Source organism: Symphalangus syndactylus, chromosome 2, assembly GCF_028878055.3.
Source record: "Symphalangus syndactylus isolate Jambi chromosome 2, NHGRI_mSymSyn1-v2.1_pri, whole genome shotgun sequence".
In the NCBI taxonomy this organism is placed as follows: Eukaryota; Metazoa; Chordata; class Mammalia; order Primates; family Hylobatidae; genus Symphalangus; species Symphalangus syndactylus.
Genome location: NC_072424.2, coordinates 87,143,470 through 87,160,589, shown reverse-complemented (window position 1 = coordinate 87,160,589; position 17,120 = coordinate 87,143,470). Strand labels below are relative to the sequence as shown.

General features: G+C 43.8%; 1 protein-coding gene and 1 pseudogene across 1 annotated transcript in view; one reads left to right on the top strand and one right to left on the bottom strand.

The window, feature by feature from the left end:
- The window catches only part of LOC129462251 (coiled-coil domain-containing protein 162-like), a 48,892-nt gene that overhangs the window by 18,745 nt on the left and 13,027 nt on the right, over nucleotides 1–17,120 (bottom strand). The window contains 2 exon segments of the mRNA XM_055242088.2: nucleotides 194–343; nucleotides 7,512–7,621. Of these exon segments, the coding sequence (XP_055098063.2) occupies nucleotides 194–343; nucleotides 7,512–7,621 (260 nt within the window).
- On the top strand, nucleotides 8,685–9,479 carry LOC129471933 (large ribosomal subunit protein uL30-like 1; annotated as a pseudogene).

Genomic DNA, 17,120 nt, shown 5'->3' with positions numbered 1-17,120 from the left:
ACACCAGAGCCCAGGAGAATGACTGAGCCAATGAGCAGAGAGATTTGAGGGCACCATTCACTCTCAGTTCTGGCATAAGAACCACTGTGTGCATCCCAACCCCCTCAGTTTTACTCTTCTCTTCTGAGTGCCTCCTGAGCCTCCTTGCCCACGCCCATTCCCCACTGCAGTTCTCCTCTCTCTGGGAACCTACTTGCTCTTTCTGGCTGAGCCTCTGCCTAGCACGATGCAACACGTGCTCATAGCACATGGAGTAGGTCTCAAGGTTGCTGCGTTCTCTTGCCATCACATCACAACCCAGGGAAAGGAGGCAGGCTTCAAGGTGATTTTTCCTGAAAGTGATCTGAAAGGAAAGAGGCATTCATTATTCACAGCCACTCCAGCAGTGCAGCCTCATCATGCCAGGGCCCCAGGCACTCTTTGCCTTGGCTCACAGACCCACTTTTGTTTCTCCTCTATATCCAACATGGGCTCTAGTCTTGCAAGCCTCTCTTTCAGGTCAGCTTTGAACATTTGTAGGGACACGAGGACAATGGAAGCCCACATAGCATGTGTCGAAACATTGAAAGGTTATAAATCAAACTAACAAACTATCAGAATGAAATGTTTAATTCTCCCACCTTGAAAAACAGACCTGAAAAATGACCTGGAAAGCCAGATTTGAATTTATTATTCCTGGACTACTCTGAGTTTTTTTTTTTCAGAGGGGTCTCGCTCTGTCGCCCAGGCTGGAGTGCAGTGGTATGATCTCAGCTTACTGCAGCCTTCGCCTCCCAAGTTCAAGCAATTCTTCCACCTCAGCCTCCCAAATAGCTGGGATTACAAGGGTGCACCACCACACCCAGCTGATTTTTGTATTTTTAGTAGAGATGGGGTTTCACCATGTTGGCCAGGCTTGTCTCAAACTTCTGACCTCAGATGATCCAGCTGCCTCGGCCTCCCAAAGTGCTAGGATTACAGGCGTGAGAGTCACACGGCCGACTACTCTCAGTTCTATGCTGAAGTGTGGTGACCTGGGGAGGACTGGTCCCCAACCTATAGTTTACAGTGTGACCCCCTTCTCTTCCCAGCTCTGGCCTCACGTCATGCTGTGAGGTCTTCACATGCCTGTGAGTGGACATCCTAGCCTGCATGTCCAAACTCCATCCACACGCCCAGTCGCCCCTTGGCCACTTCCAGGCCAGGGGTGTGCACACTAGTGATGAGGTCCACTCTCACTCTGGGGAAGGTGATCCAGGAAGGAGGCCCATTCAGGCCAGGGACTCAGGGAATTCCAGGTCCCAGGTACTTAGAGCATGGTCTAAAATGAAGGCCAGGGCTCTGAGTGGATATGTCCCTGTGGCCCAGGGGATTTCTTACCTTGTGAGGAAGATCATGGCTGGAAAAAGGCCAGAGAGGGGCCCTCTGGTATATGGGGTATCTGGCAGGGGCTTCTCTTGCTCTGGTCTAAGGGCCACACAGCTCATTCTCTAGGCAATTCCACTCATTCCCTTTCTCCAGGAGACTGGGCATAGTTTTTGAATAGGTGGCAATTAAGGAACAGCCCAACCTTCCAAGGCAGGCTTAGATTTAGGTTCTGGAGAGAAATGGAAGCCAATATTTGGAAGGTAGGACAGACCTACCCAACTAGGACCTGCATATCTATGTGAGTGTGTTTGTCCCTCTGTGCATCAATGAGTGCATGTGTGTGTGTGTGTGTATCTATCTGCAGGGATGGGAGGGTGAGAAAGTTTATGGGGCCAAGTCTAAGACCCAGCCTACACTGTAATGTGAGTTTTATCTGTGACACTTCTGGGGTCAGGCCATCTCCCACTCCCTGGCCATCTGCCATTGAAGCCAGCCTGTCCTTTGAGCCTGGGGGATCCTCCTGGCTCTGATTTGCTTGTCCTGGAAGGCCCAGGGCACTGTCCTATCATTGCAACCCCAGTGCTCCACTGACCTCCAGGGAAAGCCCACCATGGGCTTGGCCAAGGTAAGTTATTGAGGTAAACTAGCAGAGATGGCAAATAGCAGTAAGACGAGCCCTGATGGAGGAGTGAGGACAGTGGCTCACTCGCTGCAGCTGGGGAAGGGAGACAGGATGCTATTTTGGAGGCAAGCTGACAGTATCTATGACAAGATTTTACATGCTTGTGACTTTTGACCTAGTAGCTCCTCTTCTAGGAATTTAGGGAATAAAAGTTATCCATGAAAATATATGTAAACAGATATTCTTTATATTTTTTCTAATAGAAAAGAAAAATGGAAATGACCTAAAATGCCTAACAATGGAAATGAGTTGAATCCATCTGGCTCATAGACATGATGAAATACTGAATGGCCACCATAAATGGACATATGTTTATTGATGAGGAAAGATCTTTATAACATATTGTCAAGTGAACAAAAAAGTATGCTATAAAAAAAGGTCATGCAGAATAATCTTATTTTGTAAAAAAAAAAAAAGTGTGTGTTAGTCCATTTTCATGCTGCTGAAAAAGACATACCTGAGAATGGGCAATTTACAAAAGAAAGAGGTTTAATGGACTTATAGTTCAACATGGCTGGGGAGGCCTCACAATCATGGTGGAAGGCAAGGAGGAGCAAGTCACGTCTTACATGGATGGCAGCAAAGAAAGAGAGCTTGTGCAGGGAAACTCCTGTTTTTAAAACCATTAAATCTTGTGAGACTCATTCACTATGGTAAGAACAGTGCAGTAAAAACCCACTCCTATGATTCAATCACCTCCCACTGGGTTCTTCCCACAACATGTGGGAATTGTGGGAGTTACAGTTCAAGGTGAGATTTGGGTGGGGACACAGCCAACCTATATCAAAGTGCATGAATAGAAAAATGTTATAAATAAAGTTTGGAAGAAAATATGTCAAAATAATAATAGTGGAGGCTAGGCGCTGTTGCTCACATCTGTAATCCCAGCACTTTGGGAGGCCAAGGAGGGATTGCTTGAGGCCAGGAGTTTGAGATCAGCCTGGCCAACAAAGTGAGACCCCACCTTTACAAAAAAAAAAAATACAAAAACTAGCTGGGCATGGTGGTGTGTGCCTGTAGTCCCAGCTTCAGGAGGCTGAGGTGGGAGGAGCACTTGAGCCCAGGAGTTTGAAGCTGCAGTGAGCTATGATCAGGCAACTGCACTCCAGCCTGGGTGACCTATCTCTTAAAAATAATAATAATAATAATGGTTATCAATGAGCACTAAGATTATGAGTGTATTTTCTACTACAATATAATCATAAAATGTATATAATTAAAATAATTATGTAAATATGTGTAAAAATAAAATGCATATAGTAATCTAAAGATAGTTGAGCTTTTTAAAAAGTCATCAACTATATCAGCTTGGCAGGATATGATCAAGATAGGGGCAATGAAGCAGCAGATGGAAACCTCTGCTCATACTGGATTTAATGAGCAGTGGACGGGCAGTGAGGGGCAGGAACTCAGTGTCTCCCGCTCACACTCTAGGGCCCTCCTCAAGGGGCTGCATTAGTTGGTGGGGTGAGGGCAGGATGACCTGCCCCTTACCCTTCTTGCCCCACCCAGTCTCTGGAGAGCAAGCACCAGGACAGCCATGGTTTAGTTGCTGACACAAGGCAAAGAGAACTCAAGATTCTACCCCTGGACCTTGACCTCCTGGTGAAAGGGCAAGGCTACACGGGTTTGGTCATGACAAAGGAAGCACTTCCTGGTTTGACTGTAATGAAAGCCTGCAGCCATGAGAAGTCAAAAGACCCTACTGGAGTTCAGCAAGGTGTGGCCAGTGACCTCTTCTGGGCCCAGTGCTCCGAGCCAGCAACAGCAACTCAGTCTTTACTATCCTGGGCATCAGTGCCCAGACATGGGTGTGCCAACAGGGCATCCAACAGCTCTTATGCAGGGCAAACACTTCTCACAGTAATGCCACCACAGCCTCTGCAGATATAGGATCCCAAACCCACAGAAATGCACAACTGGACCACAGTGGCCCTCTGCCATGCCCTCTGAGCCAACATGATGTTTTACCTGGCCAGCAGGAGGAGTCTATGGTGAGTCTGTATAACATCAAAGAGGTGGGAAAGGTAGGACTCTCCTTGAGCATCTCCAGAGGCCAGATAAGTTCTATTGCTTCCATCTCTCAGGGCTCTACTGAGGCCTCAAGAGATTGAGCTGAAAGAGCAGCTCAAGGGGAGAGAGGCTGGAAGCAGGGAGAGGGAGAAGGGTGCAGGCAGAGTGCCTGCAGGGGACATGGGACAGGGAACATGTCTGAGGAGGGGCAGACAGGAAGCAGTGAGTGGCCAGTGAGGGAGGGGTGCAGGGAGGTTCTCAGGCTCCCAGCAGCCCCTCTCTCCAGGTGAGCTTTGGTCTTGCACCCTGTGCACTCGGCCTTCTGGAAGCAGCATATGAAGCAGCCAGTGTGGCTTCCATGGGCTCAGCCTTCTCTGGGCTCTTGGAGCAATTTATTTCCTAAAACTTGCTCTGCAACCTACCCCTGCCTGCCTGAGTCAGCTATGCTTGTGTCAAAATGCAGCGTGAGTGGGTACCATTGGCCAGTTTCTTCTCCAAGACCCTGGCTGGCATAAGAGCTGCAGACTAAAATTATTGGCCCAGTTCTGCCCGATAAGCAGCACTGCCTTCCACTGGGCTGTTCTGTCACCATCATTCAAACCTGAACCATGATGGATGGCACTGGGTGGAAGAGCAGCAGATTACCCCAGGGATTCTTCAAGAGAACCAGCCTGGGGTGAAGCATGGCAAGCACTGGGCCTTGTTATGGCCAAAGTCTAGCCCTGAGGCCTGCCAGCAGCAATTGAGTTTCTGTGGTTTGCTTCATCTTGGAGTCCCTTGTAACAATTTGTTTAGTATCAGGCACACACGAGGTATTTTGAGGATGTTTCTAAAACACCCACCTCTGCTGACAAAACACGTCAGTGGGCTGGGGAGCAGTGGCTCACACCTGTAATCCCAACACTCTGGGAAGCCAAGGCAGGCAGATCACTGGAAGTCAGGAGTTCAAGACCAGCCTGGGCAACATGGTGAAACCCTGTCTCTACTAAAAATACAAAAATTAGCCAGGTGTGGTGGCATGTGCCTGTAATCCCAGCTACTTGGGAGGCTGATCACTTGAACACAGGAGGTAGAGGTTGCAGTGAGCCAAGATTGCACATCTCCATGATGGAGACAGGGGGTAGCTGGAAGAGTAAGTTCCCTGTCACTGCAGATGATCCAGAAGAGGCTAGAAGCCTACCAGGCATAGACTTTGGAGGGGCTGGAGCATGCTGAGGACCCCGACTTCAAGACACTGGCAGGCTGACACCAGCCTCTTCAAGTGTGCCCAGAGTGTGGGGTGTACCTGATATGGGTTTGCTCTGCCTACTGACATTCATGCTTCTTTCCCACAAGACTGCATTGTTGGGGTGAAGCATATAGATAAGAAATGAGAAGGACTTGAGTCACAAAACTGTTGTTTTTGTTGTGTTAAACATAAAATTTGTCACTATACCATTTTCAAAGGTACAGTTCAATGGCATTAGGTATATTTGAGTTGCTGTGCAGCTATCACCACCATCCACCGCCAGAACTCTTCATCTTGTAAAACAAAAACCCCGTACCTGATATACAATAATTACCTATTCTTTCCTCTTGTCCCCTGGCAACCACCATCCTTTCTGTCTCTCTGAATTTGGCTACTCTAGGTACCTCATATAAGTTGAGTCATAGCATATTTGTGCTTTTGTGACTGGCATATTTCGCTTAGCAATAATGTCCGCAAGGTTCATCCACATTGTAGCGTGTATCAGAATTTCCGTTTTTTGTTTTTTTTTTTTTTTTTTTTTTGAGATGGAGTCTCACCCTGTCACCCAGGCTGGAGTGCCATGGCACAATCTCGGCTTACTGCAACTTCCACCTCCTAGGTTGAAGCGATTCTCCTGCCTCAGCCTCCCAAATAGCTGGGACTACAGGTGCACACCACCACACCCGGCTAATGTTTGCATTTTTAGTAGAGATGGGGTTTCACCATGTTGGCTAGGCTAGTCTCGAACTCCTGGCCTCAAGTGATCTGCCCATCTCGGCCTCCCAAAGTGCTGGGATTATAGGCATGAGCCACCGAATCAGGCCAGAATTTCCTGCCTTTATAAGGTGAGCCACAAAATTTTTCCATCCATTTTTCTGATATGCCCCACCCTAACCACTTCCTTATCTCAAGGATGGAAAACTACTTCACCCACTCAGAGTACCCAGTACCATGTTTGTTTATGATTGAAAGCTTAAACTAATACATGTAAGTCATCAAGTTCTGAGGAAAAATGTATCCCCAACCAAGCTTGTGAATTGTCTACCTCATAAGAACTGAGATGTATATTATAAAATAATGGAGAACATTTGAAGAACTTGGAAAAATGTAAATTTGGAGAAGACATTTAAAAAAATGAAGTATGTTTTGCCAAGTCAAATTTCTTTAAATGGCTGAGTTTCAAAGGAAACTGGATTCACAGTTACCTAAAAGCACTTGTTAACACTCCTCAAAACTCTGTTATGGTCAAATATCTACGTCTACTCTCTTATCCTGCCTTTTCAGTGGGTTGCTTTGATTTAGCAAGGCACTTCCTGCCAAGAATAAACATGTTTCAAAACTCCAAGGACTCTGTATATGCATGTGTGTATGTATTAAATGTATATTATTATTTAATATAATATATAGAGTTGTCATGGATTCGAATATTTTTTTCTGGAAGGACACACACAGATTGCTGAAGCTGGCTTCCTTTGCAGAGGAAGCTGGAGATGGTGGCATGGGGACGGGTGAAAATGCTAGCTTTCTGTGCTATTGGCTTTTTTTCATATGCTACATTTTAATGTTTTCTAGGTAACAGCATTATAGGCTATTTTGGTTTTCCTCATTTAGGCTTTCCATACTAACAAATCAACAACAGAATATGTTGCTAAAAATCAACTCATTCATAAACAAACTCCAAGGTTACTTTAAAAAAATGACCAAATTTGAAATTTGCCAACACACATATTCTAATTACTCAGATCTTTAGTGGAAATCAATTTTTTTCCAAAATTAAAAATTAATGATTACAGCTGAGCATGGTGGCTCATACCTGTAATCCCAGCACTTTAGTAGGCCAAGGCAGGCGGGTCACCTGAGGTCAGGAGTTTGAGACCAGTCTGGCCAACTTGGTGAAACCCCGTCTCTACTAAAAATACACAAAAATTAGCTGGGTGTGGTGGCACATGCCTGTGGTCCTAGCTACTCAGGGGGCTGAGGCAGGAGAATCGCTTGAACCCGGGTGGCAGAGGTTGCAGTGAGCCGAGATCGTGCCACTACACTGAAGTTTGGGAGACTCCGTTTCAAAAAAAAAAAGGAAAAAAACAATTAACAATTGCTCTATTTTGGGCTTAGCCTCAGTATTCATATAATCATCCTTAGGGATAAGGGAAGCATTAGGAGATCCATTAAATGAGAAAGTTTTCCTTGTTTGGGATGATGTTATAAAAACCAACAGAATGACTAATTTTCAATACATACCTCTACTCCATCATCCTGATAATTCTGCATTAATCTCTGTATAAATTTTTCAACTATTTGTGGTCTTGAGACTGAAAAATTTTCTTTCATGACTTGGTGTTTCCAGAGATCTAGGGGGAAAAACATACCGGCACTAGTACCACAAAACATTGTGCTGTCATTAATGGCTATAAAATGGCAACTCTCTGAGACAGAACATGGGACACAATAAGCTGTTTCCAAACTCAGCTGCCCCTTGATACATGCAGGGGACTGGAGACTGTTCCCAGGAACACCCTCGGATCCTGAATCCATGCATATTCAAATCCTGCAGTCAGCCCTGGGGGGCTCGTGGATACAAATATCTGCCCTCTGCACACATGGTTTTCACATCCTGAATGCCGTATTTTCTATCCTCATCTGGTTGAAAAAAATCTGTGTATCAGTGGACCTGCACAGTTCAAACCATGTTGTTCAAAGGTCAACTGTATGCAAAAACTAGTGGGGGCTGGGCAACTGGGGATCCAGGACCCTCTGGACGTGGGAACTAGGAAGATCTCTAACCTGCCTCCTAATGCAAAGATTTGGAAGAGCACCTATGAAATCCAGGGAATATTCCATTACCATAACTAAAAACCGCAAATCAAATATTAGTATTAATCCTACATTATGTTTATTTTTATTAAGGCCTTCTATGTATCTGCCAATTATTTTGGTCTAAAACAATGATCAGAAATAAATGAAGAGCTATTACATTTATCTGCTTAAGTTCCTAGTGCTAGAGGGCAAAATTAACTTGAATATATAGTGATAAAAAAGGAGAGGAAATTCAGAAGAGAGAAGATAGAGTTACAGATTAGAAATGTTGACAGACTGAACTTTAGCTCCAAGATTGAAGCAGCAATATGGCTGACACAGATGGGATGAGGCATATACAAAGTTCACTTGAGGCCAGGAGTTCAGACCAGCCTGGGCAACATAGTGAGACCCCATCTCCACAAAACATTTAAAATAGACAGGCGTGGTGATGCATGCCTATAGTCCTAGCTACTTGGGAGGCTGAGGTGGGAGAATCCCTTGAGCCCACAAGGTCAAGGCTACAGTGAACCATGATTACATTGCTGCACTGTAGCCTGGGAAACAGGTTGAGATCCTCGCTCTAAAAAAAAAAATTTAAAGGGGTTGCACGTGATCAGTAGCTGCAACACTAGAAAGATGGCAGAGTAAGAGCAAAGAAAAATCCCTTTGGTTCCAGAAAATCTCCTGAAAAAGAGGAAGGCTTATCAAGCCCTCAAAGCCACCCAGGCAAAGCAGGCACTTTTAGCAAAGAAGGAGCGGAGGAAAGGAAAAGGGCTCAGGTTTAAATGACTGGAATCATTCCTACATGGTTCCTGGCGGCAGAAATGTGACAAGGTGCATCTCAGATGACTAGAAGTGAAACCTCACACCTTGGAATTGCCAGATAAACATTCCTTGGCCTTTGTTGAATGCATTGAAAGGATTAATGGTGTGAGTTTACTGGTGCAGTGTGAGTTTACTGGTGCAGAGAACCATTGCAACACTTCACCTAAAGAAAATTTTTAGTTGTGTCTTTGTAAAAGTAACCCCCCAGAACCTAAAAATGCTGTGTATAGTGGAACCTTATGTTACCTGGGGATTTCCAAATCTGAAGTCTGTCCGGGAACTCATTTTGAAACGTGGACAATCCGAGGTCAAGAATAAGACCATCCCTCTGACAGACAACACAGTGATTGAGGAGCACCTGGGGAAGTTTGGCGTCATTTGCTTGGAAGACCTCATTCATGAAACTGCCTCCCCAGGGAAGCATTTCCAGGAGATGTCATGGTTCTTGCACCCTTTCCACCTCTCAGTGGCCTGTCATGCTACCAAAAATAGAGTGGGCTTCCTCAAGGAGATGGGCACACCTGGCTATCGGGGTGAATGCATCAATCAGCTTATCCGCCAGCTGAACTAGACTCAGGTGCCAAACTGCAGTAAAGTTTTGTCAATGAAGTGGAAGCATGTGTTTTTGTTTTTTTGGGAATTTTTATCAAGTATCTTCAGAGAAGATTATTTCCTGCTTTATCTTCAAAAACTGGAAAGGAAGCGCCAAAGAAAAGACAATAGCTGGCTGGGCACGGTGGCTCATGCCTGTAATTCCAACATTTTGGGAGACTGAGGCAGGCAGATCACCTGAGGTCAGGAGTTCAAGATCAGCCTGACCAACATGGAGAAACTCTGTCTCTACTAAAAATACAAAAATTAGCTGGGCATGATGGTACACACCTGTAATCCCAGCTACTCCGGAGGCTGAGGCAGGAAAATTGCTTGAACCTGGGAGGCGAAGGTTGCAGTGAGTCAAGATTGTGCCATTGCCCTCCATCCTGGGCAACAAGAGCAAAACTCCGTCTCAAAAAACAAAACAAAACAAAAACCAACCCAAAAAACAAAAGATAGTAGCTTATGTTCATGGCAAGCACCTCTCATCACAATCCAGTTCCAAGAAAAAATGTTAGTATTTTCTACATTGGCTGCTGCCCCATCTGAAATCAGCACATTCCATGGAGGAAGGCGTCCTTCTTTGCTGCATTGTCTATCCCAGGGTTTAATGTTGGTAAATGAGTAACTCTAGCCTCTGTACAAGGCTCCCTAAGACTCCTGCAGCACTCGGCCAAGCCCAGGGACATAATTGAATCTAGAGATTCCTGGGGCCTTGTTTTGAAAAAGACTTGAAATACACATAGGAAGAAAGGCACAAAAATAAATGTTCACTTGTCTCTGCAATGAAAAAGATAAATAAAATTGAAAAAATATAAAAATTAAAAAAAAAATAACCAGAGTTATTCAGAGGAACATTGGTTATAGCAGCAAAAGCTTGGAAGCACACAAGTGTCCACCCTTCAGGGCGTACTTAAAACTATGGCATATCCTTCCAGTGAAATAGTATGCAGCCGTAAAAAAAAGAAAAATTCTCCATATACTGTTATGAAAACAAGCACAGATTGTTAAATGAAAAAGGCAAGGTGCAGAACAGTGGCCATAAAATGCCACATTTTATAAGAGAGATAACTACAATGATAATAAAGGAGGAGGATATCCCCTCAAGCCTACTAGGATTACTACCCCAGAAACTCCCCTTTCTTCTCTATCATCGTTTCTCCCCTCTTTCCTGGATCACTCACAATAGTACACGTTATTTCTCCCATCTCATAAAAACCTTTCTCTTGACCCCACTTCACCCATCAGCTATTGCCTCATTTCTTTGTACCCTTTTGTAGCAAAACTCCCAGAAAGAGAAGTCTATACTTAAACTGCCTTTGACGTCTTACAAATTCTCTCTTAACCCCACTTACCTGGTTTTCACCTCCACCACTGCACTGAAACTGATTTTGTCACGAACACCAGTGATCTTCATGTGGCTAAAGCCAGTGGTTTTACTCAAATACCAGCAGCATTTCACACAATTTGTCGCTTCCTCCTGCTTGAGAAATCTCCTTCACTAGGCATTGGGACACTGCGGTGCCCTAGTTTTCCTAACTCAACGTTTGTTCTTTATATTCCTTCTAGATGTCTTTTGCTATTTCTCCTCCCCCACCACCCCCAGCTGTTAACATTAGAGTGTCCCAGGGCTCAGCCGTGGTCCACCTCCTCACTTCTATATATATTCACTCCCTTGGCGTTTTCATCTCGTCTCACAGCTAAATACCATTCATATCCTGACAACTCCCAAATTTAGATCCAATACTCACTTGGCATGTCTTCTTGGATGTCTAAAAGGCATTTAAAACTTAATTTGTGCATAATCAAATTCCCAATCTTCCTTCCCTAACTTGCTTCACAGTTTTCCTCTCAGCTGTTAGAAATTCTATCTTCCCAACTGAAAACGCTGGAGTCATAATTGGTTCTTCTTTCTCACACACCTAACAATACTCAACCCATTAGTGCCTACTTCACAATAAGCCCAGAGTCTGACCACTCACTATTTCCACTGCTCCCAACTTTGAGCCACCATCACTCCTTTCTTCAGTTATTGCAATAACCTCCACACCAGCTTCTTTCTACTTTCACCCTTTCTTCCTTCACAGCCTATTCTCCACACCTTAGCCAGAGAGATTCTGTCAAAATATAAGCCAGATCATGACGCTCAAAATCTGAGACTTGGTCCCCACTGCACTTGGAACAAACAAAAAAGCCTCAAAAGGCCTTGCATGGTCTGCCCCCCTCCCCTCCCTCTCTGACTTCAACGCTTACTACTTTCTCTCCCTCGCGGTCTCCACTCCAGCCACACTTAGGTCCTTGCTATTCTTTGAATATAGTAGGCATGCTCTGCATAGGGCTTGTTCCTTTTCTGGAATGCTCTTCACTTAGATACCCTCATAGCTCAATTCCTCACCTTATTTCAAACTTTTGCTCAAAACATCACTCACTCAGTGAGGTCTACCCTAATAACCCTATTTAAAATTGCAATGGGCCCCCTCCAAACCTCCGCAACACCACCCTTCCTTACTCCATTATTTTCTCTTTTCTTATGTTATCGCTTGTTGTCTGCCCCTTCCTAGACTATAAACTCAATGAAAGGGAGAATATATTCCTAAAGTATTTCCTAAAATATAGTAGCCTAGGACATGGAATAGTTCCTGTAATGAAAGAATGTAAATATTTATTGAATAGTTATTGAATGAAAGAATGAATATATGCACAAAGCAGCACTGAAAGGACATACAGAAAACTAATGAAAGTGGTTACATACAGGTGGCAGACTAGGGTGCAAGGGGGTTCATGGTGACAACAAGACTCTAAATGTATATTTTTCATCATTTTGAATTTGGAACCATGTGCATATATTATCTGTTAAAAATAAGATACTTAAAAATAACATGACAGTGGTGGAACGATGTGAGAATGTCAACACTGCTTGACTTCCATCCACATGGAAGAGCAAAAGCACATGTGCATGTTAATTATATTGGTAAGAACTGGCTGGATAGTGCCTACCTCCTCGTGGTGGTCCCAGGGGAATACTGAAGGGAAGCGATCTATGGAGTTGGACTTAGGAGCCAGGCTCCACCTCGCTCCATTTTCTGTTAATGGGGGGTGCTGGTCATCAGCAGGGACACCTGCCAGCCTGCTCCCGCCCCAGCTGTTTCTAATTTCAGATGAGACTTCCTACCTGCACACTCAATTTACTGACAGGAGGCTCAGTGCTCCCAAGACAAAACACCTAGCACAGTCCCCCCAGAAATGTGGGCACAACAGAGCCAGAGCCTTTGGTATTTGTACTTGTGCTATTTACTGCCAAGTCCTGGTTTTGAAAATGGGATTCTATGTTTCTTCAACAATTGACTACTTTCCATAATAAACATATAAATCTGTTTTTGCTTTTCCTTTAGGAAATAAAGGCCAGAAGACACATCACCACTGTCCCAGTACAGCTGAAATGGAAAATCCAAGAGTTAATGTGCCCAGCAATTCACACTTCTTAAGATGTTTAAGGCTTTTTAAATGTCTAAGCTATGACAAGACAGGGCTCATGTGTATTTCACATGAGAAGTTGGATATCTTTTCCAGGGTACTGTTGTGGCGGGTCTCCAGCTCACAGATAAGCCTGGTGAGGGACCACATCTGTTGCACACTTCTAGTATGGGGACCCTCACCTGGCAGATGTCCAGTGAGCTGGTTTGGGGTTTAGCTCTGCACTCAGCTGAAGGGAAAACTTAACAGAGCGCTGGGCCACACTCTCTCCTTGCTCGTGAATTCAGGTTCAGACATGCATTTGCATCTGCAGGCAGGAGTCAGGGAGCCAGGAAAAGCAGAATCCATCCAAAAGAAACAATTCCTGGCAAAGGGGAGTTGGCTGTCTCCAAATGGGTCTCATTTTGTGTGTGTTTGGTCATGGCTTCTTTAAGAGGAAGCAGCAGTTTTTGACAGAAACATGGAAGTAGGAAGGAGACAGCACACTGGGGGTTAAGTTAGGACTCCATTTTCTCCTCTCACTCTGTTCCAGGTCATTTGACTAGAGGAAACTTTGACTTCCTGTTAGCCAAACCACTTCCCCTCTCTCCTTCTCTGCACACCACCCCCCAGCCTCCTCCCTCTAGGAAGGACATCCACTTCCCTAACACAACCACTAGCTTTTGGTGCCTCAGTGGTTCCTGGGTCCCAAACCAAGGCAGAACTGAAACTTGAAGACATACAACTGCCAATCAAGGCTGTTCTCCCAACCAGCTGGGGCACCCCAATAAGTGGGTAGGTTGAAAGCCTTATTGCAGAGTATGTATGCATCTTATACTCTTGTGATTTTCAAACTGCTCCCTGGAACACTAATTCTTCGTGTTGATAATAAATGTTTCCAAGGAGAGAAAAAGTTTCTATGGTCAAATAAATAAAGAAGTAAATAAAATTTAAAAAAAACATTGCATATTGTCTCTCCTTTGGAGATACACAGTGCACAGTTGGATAGTAAAGGCTCTAGAGTAGAGGAAACTGTTTAGTATTATTTACCCTGAGTTTCCCAAACTTATTTTGAACAAAAGACAAATGAACAAAACCCTTCTCCACCGACCCTGAAAAACATGGTAGAAATCCTCCTATCCAATGCAATCAAGACTAAGAGTTAGTTGGTTAGTTAAAAAAAAAAAAAAAAAAAAAAGTCAGTTAAAGCAGAGAATGCTTTACAAATAACATGTACTATCTAAAACATTTTATTTAACTTAAAACTACGTAAATTTACAAACATCTGCCAGTCATCTAACATAGGGCCTAGGCCTTTTCTTTGTAAGTACCCACTGACTGAAGTTCTGCACCATCTTTCTTCTATAAATCTTGGTCTATAGTTTCTACTTTTGTTTGTTTGATTTTAGAGAAAACTTAAAGACCTGAAAATCCAAACACATCATTTTGCACAATTTCACAATTTTACCTAGTCTTTTCAGCTATCTGTCTCATAACCGATTTGATAATTTTTCTTTTTTCTACACAACTAGCCTTTTATTCAGGTTTTCCAAATCCTTTCAACATAATTTTTATTTTAATTTTTCTTTTTTTTCTTTTCTTTTCTTTTTTTTTTTTTGAGACAGAGTTTCGCTCTTGTTGCCCAGGCTGGAGCACAATGGCGCAGTCTCAGCTCACTGCCTCAGCCTCTTGAGTAGCTGGGATTACAGCTGCCTGCCATCACGCCTGGCTAATTTTTGTATTTTGAGTAGAGACAGGGTTTCGCCATGTTGGCCAAGACAAAGTGCTGGGATTACAGGCGTGAGCCACCATGCCCAGGCGTTTTACTTTATTTTCTTTTTCAAATACATTTAATTTTTTTAGAGCAATTTCAGGTTCATAGCAGAATGGAGGGGAATGTATTGAGAGTGCCCATAAGCTCCCAGTCCTCACACACATTCTCCACCATCAACGTCCTGCCCCAGAGGGTGCATTTGTTACCGTCAATGAACCTACAATGACATGTCATTATCATGCAAAGCCTATAGTTTGCATTATGGTTTACTGTTAGTGTCCTACATCCTATGGGCTTGGATAACATATGATGACATGGATACACTATGTTAGTATCATACAGAATAGGTTCACTGCCCCAAAATCCTCTGTGCTCTGCCTATTCCTCCTTCCTAACCTCCTAAACGGTGGCAGGCACTGATCTTTTTACTCTCTCCATAGTTTCGCCTTTTCCAGAATGTCATATTTGGAATCATAAAATATGTTGCCTTTTCACATTGGCTTCTTTCACTTAGTAATATGCATTTAAGCTTCTTCCATGTCTTTTCATGGCTTGACAGCTCATTTCTTTTAAATGCTTAATGTTCCACTGACTAGATGTGCTACAGATGATCAATTTCAATTTAGTTTTTCTAGAATCAACAGATCTCTTTCTTTTTGTATTCCTATTACACTGGTTTACATAGTTTTTAATTAAATTATCTCAATACAATGACAGTTAAAACTGGCACAAACAGGTTTGGAGCAAACAATGATCACCGATGCTAGGTAAAACACATGCAACCCAAAGACTGTGATTAGTGAGCACTTTGCTGGCTCATGTTACCAGGAGAACGGAAAGCGTCAGGTAACCCAGAAGCCTGTTAGCGAAGAAGGGCTGGGAGAACTGCGGCTGTAGTATCTTGAGGAACTTGTGTTCCATGGCACTGCTGGGGAAGTGCTGGCTGACACGACGCTCTTGTAAGAACTGTCTCTTGAAGCAAAACGTTTGTTCATCTCTCACCTTTAATATATGTACACTTATATTTTGATTATATTTATTATCCTATATTATTATATTTTTATATTTTATTTTATTTATATGTATTTATAACTACAATACTACCCATAGCGAATATCACAAAGCATGATATACTTAGGGGAGGATTCATCAACAATGAGAATGGATCTCAATCCGCATTCCCAATAGTTTCCTTGACCTTTTACAATTTTTTTTGTCTGGTAGGCAGGTGGCTTACACCTATAATCTCAGCACGTTGGGAGGCAGAGGTGGGAAGATCACTTGAAAAGTTCAAGACCAGCCTGGGCAACATAGCAAGAGGATGGCTCTACAAAAAATTTTTAAAAATTAGTTGGGCATGGTGGTGTGCACCGGTGATTCTAGCTACTTGGAAGGCTGAGGTAGGAGGATCATTTGAGCCCAGGAGTTCAAGGCTGCAGTGAGCTATGGTGGCACCACTGAACTCCAGCCTGGGTGGCAGCGTGAGATTGTATCTCTAAAAAAAAAAAAAGAGAGAAAAATGTATTGTCTCTCTTCTTATCAGATATGATTAGATTATGTTTTATGACCTCATAATGTGGCTGAGGATAAACATGCACTAGGATTAGCAGTGTCACCTCTACTATTTTCTTGTTACTTGTGGATTGCCTGCCCATGGTCACTTCAGGACACCTCAGTGTAGAGTGTGGCATGTGACTCCTTACATATGGCTCTAATCTATTTAGAAGTTTTAATATTTTCTTCCCACACCCCTGGGATATATGCATTCCACTTTGGACACTGTTGGCCTTATAACTGCTCAGAGAAAATTAGAAAATCAATTAAAAATCACTGCAATGCCAAAACATCAAAGATGAGGGATGGCAGAATCTTTGTGAACCAATGGGGCCATCTCTGCTAAGATAAGCCCCGGGGCTGAACAAAGATGTCTGGATCCACTTTAGATAGTTTTCAGGGGACTACTAGTTCAGCCACTGAGACCTAGTATGAGGGCCAGGTCTGGATGCCACATCCTCAGAGGCTCAATGACAAACTGGAAACTCATTCAGAAGCTGTATGATCAAGCTCCAAGACAAGGTGAGGGGGAAGGAAGGAGGGAGAGGGAGAGAAGTATTCCAGGATTCCTTTTTTTTTTTTTTTTTTTTGATACAGAGTCTCACTCTGTCACTCAGGCTGGAGTGCAGTGGCACGATCTTGGCTCACTGCAGCCTCAACATCCCAGGCTCAAGCAATCCTCCCACCTCAGCATCCTGAGCAGCTGGGACTACAGGTGTGCACTGCCATACCCAGCTAATTTTTTTCCATTTTTTGTAGAGTTGGGGTTTTACCATGTTGCTCAGGCTGGTCTCAAATTCCTGAGCTCAAGTGATCCGCCTGCCTCGGCCTCCCAGAGTGCCTCTCGGCTC